The 9,954-nt window shown below is 41.0% G+C and overlaps 1 protein-coding gene across 1 annotated transcript in view; it reads right to left on the reverse strand.

Moving 5' to 3' along the window:
• Window positions 1-7,863, reverse strand: part of MOCOS (molybdenum cofactor sulfurase) — a 206,045-nt gene extending 198,182 nt beyond the window's left edge. Inside the window, exon 1 of the mRNA XM_066545896.1 lies at window positions 7,740-7,863. Coding sequence (XP_066401993.1) covers window positions 7,740-7,863 — 124 coding nt within the window. The remainder of the gene's footprint in view (window positions 1-7,739) is intronic.
• Between the last annotated feature and the right edge of the window lie 2,091 nt (window positions 7,864-9,954).

The raw sequence follows: 9,954 nt of genomic DNA on the forward strand, positions 1-9,954 counted from the left end.
CATATTCTTAAAAAGAATTTTGTTTCAGTCCCCTTTTCAAGTTCAGTAAGCAAAAAAAAAAAAAACAAAACAAAAAAACCCCTCACCTTCAAAGTACTTTAGTGTCACACAAAGTAAAACATCTGCATTGATTGCTTGGGCCAAGAACCATGAGTTATAAAAAGCCTGAGGCATTTGGACGCTCATCTTACTTCCTAAATATCCTCTCAGAGTTAAGCATCCTATTGCCATCCTGTTCTCCAAACATATTGGGCTGTCTACACATTTATCAATCTCATATCACTGCTTTTTACTAGGCAGTGTTCTGCAGTGTGGCTTTCCTAAGTTCAATGACAGTGTCTTCTCATCCAAGGAATGCCTCTGCAGCATCTCTCTGATACCAGGCATGCAATGAATCAAACTGATCAACAAAAGCTGACCTCTCACCTGTCCATTTGTCTGTTTGTCCTTACACAGGGAACACCCCTGAATTCTAACAAGCAGTGCAGAAATGGGAATTCCTACCCTAACATCTAATGGAAATTTCAAGGGCATCAGATTCCAGGTTCTGATTTGGAAGAAGAAATTCCAGTATAAGTGCAGGAATGCCAGAAGCAGATCACTTCTGCTGGAAGCATACATAAACACACTCTTTAATTAATAATCTTATATTTAACACTGAAAAAAAAATCCATGATCACATGGAAACATATAGAAATGGGTTGGGAAGAAATCAATACACATCTCACATATAGCAACATCACAAGAACCCAAGAGGACAAACAGAAGAATTTAAGAGGATGCAAAGGCAACAGAAGGAAGAAAGTACAAACAGGAGAGGCACAACCAACACCAAAGAAGACTTCAAGCATCTGCAGTCCTTTATTGCTCTTCAATCCAACCTTTTATACCCTTCATCTTACATGCCTTATACCTTTGTGCCCTCTGTGCCCTTTGGTGATTGGTCAGCACACCTCAACACTCCCTGTCCCGTTACCTTCAATGCTGCTCACCTGTCCTGCACAGCTGCAGCCCAGTGGGGATGAGGCTCCACCACAGCCCCACTCCCAATCACCACAAACTGTGTGCCTACAGCAGAAAGCACCACTGACGTGGTATTTCGTAGGAAAAAGACACTAGTACTTTTCCAATTTTTAAGTAAGAGATAAAAAGTATCTTGTGCTCTTCTAAGTAGAACGTCTGCCTGTTTCAATACTTTCAAATACCAATATACATCTTGTACAGGCATTAATTTAGAAGATAATGTATCTTTTAATTAAAAGTGCAACTTTTTAGAAAATGGGTAGCTGATACCCTGCAGCATCTATGGAGTTCCATAAATTATCTTCCTAAATCTAATATTTTTTAACATCTACATATTGACTTAAAAAAAATCTCATGTCTATATATAATTATTCATTCTTGTAAAGAATCTAGTCTCAACCAATTAACTATTTATTTCTAAAATACCACTGAATATTTGGAGTTCATGTCACCTGTATCAAGTTTATAGAGTTTGGGACTTTGCTTTCCTGCTCCACATTTCTTTTTTTTTTCCACTGACTAAACTTCAAAGTAATTAAAACTGTTTTCCATGCTGAAATATTACAATGACAATATCATTGACTACTCTTCATTTAGAGCTATGTCCATCATTAACAGCAACTGAAAGATCAGTCCTGCACGGAGTAGACCATGTTATGAACCCTGAAATGCAACGTAAGGAATTCCTTAACACACCTTGTTACTTCTGTGTAGGCAGAGGAAAACATCTGAAACTAACACACAGCTATTGTTACAGCATTTGGGAATAAACACGCTTTATGGTCAACACATGTTTCCTCTTTGATAGCAGTTCTTTAGATAAGAGCTTATATAGATAACTGCTGCTGACCTGAAATCACCAGGAAGCGTTAAGGCTTTACACGAGCATACATATTTTTATTTTTACAAAAAAATTGTCATTAGTTGTGCAGTTACACTTCCCATACTACAGCTTCTTTTCACAATACCTTCTCCACCCACTGAACGTATCTTCCCAGATGCCTTCTAGCAATTCAGACTGTCCAACAGCAGCTCCCTTTGATAATTTTTTTGCTTTCTTTTCCCTTCCAAATAAAAACAAATAGGCACTTCACAAAATCAAATCATATTCTGGTGGAGAGGCTACAGAGTACAAGAGCAGGTTACCAGAGATCTCACAGCCACTGAGGAGAGTGAAAGATCTCAACCGTGGTAGAAAGAGGAGCTCTTAGCTTTAAACATCAAATGGAAAGGTTTAGAAGATTTTCTCTCTGTTCAGGATGAGCTAGAGATAAGGAAATTCAGACTTTTTCTCCAGCACAACTAGCATCTCTCCTAGGCTACACAGGATCTTCCACTGACACAACAAAAAGCAGCCTCATCCTTCCCTACATATTGCTTTTGCTGCCTTTGTGTGGGAGAGGCAAGCACTGGATTAACACTAACATATGCCAGTATCTGTATGTGGGAGAAATAATTTGTCCTTTCTGGAGATGCTGTCGCAACTCTGGCCAGCAATGGGTGGGTGTGCTTCAGGGAACTCACAGTAAGCACTGCACCTGACCATAAAATGGCACATGCCTTGTTTCTGGTTTATGATAGTCTTCAAACAAAAATTAATTAGAATAAACTTATCCCTCACTATCAAACTGGTTTTTACAGAATAAGATCAAATTTGCCTCCTTGGTCAAAGCCCAAAACTGCTCAAAGAACTCAAAGGTTTGCTGAAAACTCAGTCACTTAGTCTTCAAGAATAAGAAAAAAACTGAGATTAAAAGGAAAAGATTCATCCACAGATAAAAATTATTAATAGTTAAGAAGTCAGCAGAGTAACACATACACATATAGAAGATAGCTACCAGATTGAACAGAATGGTCTTACAAAAAGCAAAACAAACAAGCAAACCAACCCCCCCAAAAGAAGTCATTTTAGGATTTTTAGGATGCAAAAGATGTTCTTTTTTTTTCCAAAATAAAGAAAAAGCCTCAGGCACAAGACTGGTAGAATTTGTGGTTGACAAGGCAAACCTACATTTGCAATCAAGAAGTGAGCATGACTCTCGAGGCTCACAGTCCACTCATCTTCACAAGTTTCATAAAGTGTGAGCATCAGCTACCTATCAACAAAATTACTCTGAGTTGACACACCAGAATGTATTTCTTACTTCTGAAGTTCACCCAAAAAAACCCCTAGATTACCCTAAAGGTGACAAAACAGACTTTTCTGTTCTCAGAGGACAGAGATGAACTTTGGTAACCGAGCCGCTGAGGACTTAACTGCAGCACACAGAGATCTGCTTTTCACATTCTTGTACTCAAGAGGAAAAGTCACCACACAAATAAGTACCAGCAATATGAGTAAAAAAGACTTATTTTTGTGTAAGGTCAGATCCCAAACCCAGCTATTCCTTAACTGAATAGTACAATAAGCCTTCATATAGGTGATCAGTTTATGGGACATTATTTGAGTCTCAAAGAAACAAAGGCCAATTCTGTTACTCAAAGCTCAGTGTGCCTTTCCTTTTTGTTTAACAGACAAATTTCATTATTATTGTCAGTTGTATGTAATCATACATATCACAAATGTTCATACTACTAAGGCAAGGAATGATGTTGAAGTACAGGGCAGTGGCCAATTTGACATTAAATGGGACAGTCCATCTCAAGCTCACCTAAAGACTATCTTTAAATAGCCAATAGCCCTTAAATAATACCTGATTCCTATTACATCCTGTTTTTTATTTGGAGGATGGATATTCACTGCTTAGTGCTCTTGGAAAGCTCCCACTGAACTACCACAGCTATATTGGACAAGAATACTGGCACATAACTTAAAATGGAAAGGTATCTTGTGATTAAATGCTGTGTCCAAATCACATGTCAGCTTTTTCTTTTTTAAAACCATGATACAAACTGAAGCTGGTATTTTCCTTGCTATGATAAACATCACAGAAGCATATTCATCCCCATTACTTAACAACAGAACCTATAAACTCCTGCTGATTTCTTTATCCTTTTCTAAAGCACAATTTAAAATCCTACACTGCAGATAAGGGTATACTGCTCACAAGATTAAAGTCAAGGTCACATATTGCACATACGCTGCTGCCTGTGAAACAGCGATCTGTTTCACAGACTCCACATATATTTTTAGAAAGGGCTGCTCTAGTCATCAGCTAACAGCCTTTGAATTACAGAAGCGAAGATAAACTTTGGCTTAAAAGGGAAAATGTAAGTCTTCTGTGCCAAAACAGACAGACCCCTGCTGATTTAAGGAAGTAAAGTAGTTCTTTTTATCTCTTCACAAAACCTGAAGGGGAAATCCCCAACACACTGAGTATGAACCTTACTTTCCTTCTGATGGAGCTAAGAGTGAAACTCCCCAAGACTTGATACAACCACAGGTGGACCACCTTTGAGAAATGCTGGCTTACAGTATGCCTGGTAGCTAAGCTGGTGCTCCCTCCAGACATCTGTTGCATCTTCTGCTCAACAGGAACCTGTGCAGCTATTCATACTAAAGCTACAACACAAGTACCAGCACCATGTAAGAAATGGTCTGTAACACAGAAAAGATTTCTGCCTTCCCTAGAGAACAGCATTTGCACAGTATGTCATTAGTGGATGCCACAAAATATCAGTAATCAGGAAAAACTGAATACATTGATATGCAATAATTATTACCACATGAGGCTCATAAAAAAAGACAGTTCCTAAATCAAACATTAGGCTTAATTCATGGGTATCTAGAAGGGGACTCAATTCTGTTCATACAAAACGTGAGCAGCAAAATCTGGATTTTTAACCAGCTTTAATGAACAAAAGATCTTTAAGGCATGCACCAAATAAACAGGGCACAGGCTGAGAGAGTGAGGCTGTTCAGCCTGGAGAAGAGAAGGCCCCCGGGAGACCTTGTAGCCTCTTCCAGTACCTAAAGGAGCATTACAGGAGGGGTGGAGAGGGCATGTACTGTTAGGACAAAGGCATGTACTCACAGAACAAGGAGGAATGGATTCAAACTGGAAGAGAGAAGGTTTAGATTAGCTGTTTGGAAGAAATTCTTTACTATAAGGGGAGTGAGGGACTGAAACAGGTTGTCTGGAGATGTTGTGGACTCCCCATCCCTGGAGATGTTCAGGGCCAGCCTGGGTGGGGCTTTGAGTGACCTGGTCGAGTGGAAGGTGTCCCTGTCCATGGCAGGGGGTTGGAACTAGATGATCTTTAAGGTCCCTTTCAACTCAAACCATTCTATGATTCTATGATTCCTGTTAACTCCCTAAAATAGCACACGTTCTCTTTTGCCCAGTGGAACTAGTTAAGATTTCTCTTTACTAGAAGGGACAAAACTACAGCAGCTTTGTGCAGTAGGGAGACACAGAGCAGAGATCAACACCATGAATAGGTAGAAGTTCATAAAATTAATCACTTTTTGTACAATCAGGACTTACCCAAAGAGTTGATCCAAGGCCACCAGAGATGTAAAACTTCTACCTCCTCCTGCAACCTGCATGTTTTGGTAGGCCACTGAAAATGCTGAGCAGCTAAATGCTAATTTTTGTAAGTCACTTAGAGAAGATTATTTACTATTGCTGTGACCAACCTGTACATTAGTCACCCTTTGCCTTGTTTCTGCAAGACAACAAAATTGAGAGCTTTAGAAGACTTTTCATTACATCAACATCAGTGTGTTGAGACCTCTGGCAAGTGGGGATACACAGCTAAATAAAAGGAGGCCAATAAATAAATAAAAGCAGCATGCTTCTTGTCCACACTGCTCTGCTGTCCGCGAGTTCCTGGAGTCTGTCCTGGACCAGTCCCATTAGTCAGCTTTGAGACCAAGAGATGTCTTAGGCAGGGGACACTTAGCCTAGGAATCTGTCCCTGGGCACCTTTCATTTGGCACTGCTGGGATCACTTGAAGGCACCAGTTCCTGACCAGAAATGTGTCCCAGACAGGACACCACGTGCATGCACAGCAATCAGTTACATTTCCTCACAGACACGGAGTTTCCTCACAGAGGTGACAAGCTTGCAAGATGAATGGATGACAATTCATTGATTGGATAACATGTTAAAATTCCAAGGGGGAAATCAGAAGGAATTTGCAACCTAGGTCACCTTACCATAGGTGATCACATGATTATGTAGTTTCAATTAGCTAACATAACTGAAGATTCTATTTTATACCCTGTAGTTGTTCATCTCTTTCTCGAAATATACTAAGTTATCTACATCTTATTTCAGCAGGCTGCACAACTCAGAAGACTACATTAGCAAAACCATTTTCAAATGGAGAAAAATTCCTAATGCTCTGCCTTTGCAGTAACCTCCCTTTGGGAACCAGACTAACCCACCAGACATTATTCATTAACAGATACACTTTATTTCAAAACTGGGGAGCCTCTGAGAAATGAGCCTGATTCTCGTGAGTTTTAAAAACTCATCTGCTTAAAGGCCTAAACAATATTTCAGTAACAAAATAGCCACTTTTCACAATTTACGCCTAAATTTTGGAGAAGCAACTTCTGGTGTTCAAACTTTCACTGATGTAACTACTACGTCTAATAATACACTGTGACACCAACTTACTAAATCTTCAAGTTCTTTAAAGTGCTGCTGAAGTTTTTTTCACATTCCTCTAGAAGCCAAGTATACCTCCATTCAATCTAAACACCTGTGCATGAGAAAGCCCACTCCTGGATCCAATCACCAAAATTCAGTGAAATTACAAAAATAAAAAGAACAGCAACGCAAACCTGTCAAGAGAAAGAGTGGCCTAAATAACAGTTATAGGGCATCCAAACTGATGCTAGTTACTCCACTCTCTACCTGGGGTGTTTTGTCATAAGATTTTTGAAGTGCCAATACCATAAACTGTCACAGACGTGTTTTATGAAAAATCCTTTCCTTAGGATTTTTTCTCCTGAGAAACTGAGAGGCCTCAGGAACAAAATGTAAACAATGATTATCTGCTGCTGTGGAATGCAACAGCTGGATCATGTGGTTGTTTCTAATTAATGGCCAGTCACAGTCCAGCTGTCTGGACTGCCTCGGTCAGTCACAAGCCTCTGTTATAATTTCTTTTTCTATTCTCAGCTAGCCTTCTAATGAAATCCTTTCTTCTACTCTTTCAGTATAGTTTTAATATAATGTATATCATAAAATAATTAATCAAGCCTTCTGAAACATGGAGTCAACATTCTCATCTCTTCCCTCATCCTAAGACCCCTGCGAACACCATCACAATAAGCATTGATACTTCTTCAAACCAGACAAATTACTGTCATATAACCATCACGATTATATTTGAAGTAGTATGCACAAGGATGTTTAATGCTGGGGGGATAGTAACATATAAGAGTAAAAGTAGTTCACAAACACCTGTCTAACTATAAGCTGTGACTAGAAATGGGTTGATGTACTATTATAATGTCTCTCCTTCACCTCCCAACCCCGCTCTTCATATCCATATCGAAATCCTCTTACTGAATCCAAGGCACCTTTGAGGCCTTTGTGTCGGAGGGAGGAGGACAGGGACGATAGGGAGGAGAAGGAGGAGAGCGAGATCTGCCTCTTGTCTCCTCCCCGTGCCGCAGAAACCACCGCAGCGAGCCGAGCCCAGCACTTGCTGACAGCGTCCCCGCCCCTGCCGCCGCTCCCTCGTACCAGAGCCCTCCCTCCCGCCCGGGCCTCCCCGCCCCCGGCCCGCCCCAAGCCCGCCCGCCCGGCCGCAGTACCTCGCAGCCGGGGGAACTCGCGGTCCCGCAGCGCCCGGAGCCCGTCCCCGTGCCCGTAGCCGTACTCGCAGCCAGCGGGGCGGCCGTCGAGGAAGGCGCGGAAGGAGAGCGGCTCCCCGGCCATGGCTCCCGGCATGCAGGGGCCGGCGCGGCGAGCAGCGCGGCTCCCGCCCCAGCGCAGCCTCCGCGGGCGCTGCGCTCTGGGCCCGCTCGGCTCGGCACGGCCCGGCCGGTCTGCTCCGCTCCGCCCGCCTCCCGCCCCGCCTGCCCCACATGAGCCGGGGCCTGTCCGGCCGCCGCTGAACCGGGCACTGGGGCAGGCACAGGGAGGAGTTTCCCGTAAGGAAGAAGTTTCCCGAAGCGCTGGCAGATCCGTTTGGAGGTGGCAGCAACAAGTGTGCCCTCCTGTTGAGGCATCCTGTTTAAAATATTTCATGCAAATCTCTCTCCCCTAAAATTTTCCAGTTCAAGGTCAGATTTCCTTCGATGCCTCTTCCATTGCTGCTAATAGCAGAGGTCGCTTTCTCACACCTTGCACTTGGTGTACAGTACTCCTGCATCACGTCGAGCTGGCTCATATGGCCATAGATGCTGCGTGGCCAATGCAAAGTACCACGGCCCAAAGCCAAAGGTGTGGAATGGGCTGGTCATCAGGGGTAAAGAGAACAGGCTTATTCTCCCATGTAAAAACCATTCCTGAAAAATCCTCTGCTTTGTCAGATACACCATAACCATATACATAATCAAAAAAAATCATAGCCAAAGGAATGCGTTTGTTGAGGTTTTTTTGTTTGCTTTGATTGTTCTTTGATTGTTGGGTTTTGTTTGGGTTTTTTTTGTTGTTGTTTTGTTATGTTGTTTTCATATTAATTTTTTCCTGACATACTACTCACAATGAATTTTTCTACTTACAGCTCTTCAATCTGCAGAACATTAAATGACCTCCAGTGTTAGTCCAATACCAAAATAAAACTGCACATATTAGGATGGACCTACATCCAAAAACTGGAAAGGCAGACTCTCGTTAAATTGTTTGAATGCTACTAGTGGGATGCCAGTGAAATGGGAAGCTACACAGAACAAATTTCAGCCCAAACTGAACTGTAAAGATTTTCACTTACAAAGTGATACTGAAATAAAACCATGTAGAAAATAATAAAATAAGCCTGACATGAAATATAGCATGCTAATGTGCTCCCTGCTTTATATACTAGGAATTTTTGTCTAATTTAAACACATAGCCCTGGCTTCAGGGCATATATTTCTATAACAGTATAAAAGTGTGTTTGCCCCGACTCTCTATTCATGATTGGGGCAGGTAGATAATGTATGACATCCCCAGGTGAAACTGTACACCTTTCAACCAGCTGATGATTTTACCAAAACTAATTGCCAAATAAGTTACACCTTAAACATTTCCTTCCTGATGAACAAAGCACACTGACAAAAAAAGAACAGTTGCTATCAAGTGGAGCAATATTCTTGGCTGATCTCCTGAAGTCACTTAAAAAAAAAAACCACCAAAAACCCAAAAAAACCCCAAAACAACAATCAAACAAAAACCTTGCACCAAATAGCTTCTTAAAAATTATTTTAACAGTTTATGAACTGCAATTTAGGAGACCCTAGGCTATCACTATGATTTATTTTTTATTGCAAGTACATGCAGAAAATATTTGCTATGGATTTTCCTTAATATTTCTAGCTTCCTGTTATCAGTTTACAGAGCAATTTATTTTTATTGATTGCTATGCATAGTTCCTCAACACTTGCATATATTGTCTACATCAAATAGTTGTTTTCAAACCCTTATGGAAACTAGTTTTCCCCATCAAAACAGATGACAGAATGCAGCTTTCTGATCTTTCAATAAATGTGTCTTGAAGACCTAATTTCCATTCACATTTTTATATAAAATATGGTCCCTCACAATTGATTTGTGTCTCTTTTCTTTGTCCTGATTTTTGAAGATTAGTCCTTTGGAAGTAACACATACATGGAGACTACTAATTGGCAGTGTGCTCGGTTTGCAAACTCTATGAAGCCTCGTGATGATCACTGATTATTGGGTTTCCAATGAAGTGCCTTGTTAATCCATCATAAGGGCTGACCAGAGTCTTTAAACAGTAAGAGGCATTCAGGCCACTCAATGTCAGTATAGAAGGTTTTGTGTTTGAAGATTAGTATAACTTCTAAACAACTAACTAGGCTTTAC

Source organism: Molothrus aeneus, chromosome 1 (genome assembly GCF_037042795.1).
Source record: "Molothrus aeneus isolate 106 chromosome 1, BPBGC_Maene_1.0, whole genome shotgun sequence".
Lineage (NCBI taxonomy): Eukaryota > Metazoa > Chordata > Aves > Passeriformes > Icteridae > Molothrus > Molothrus aeneus.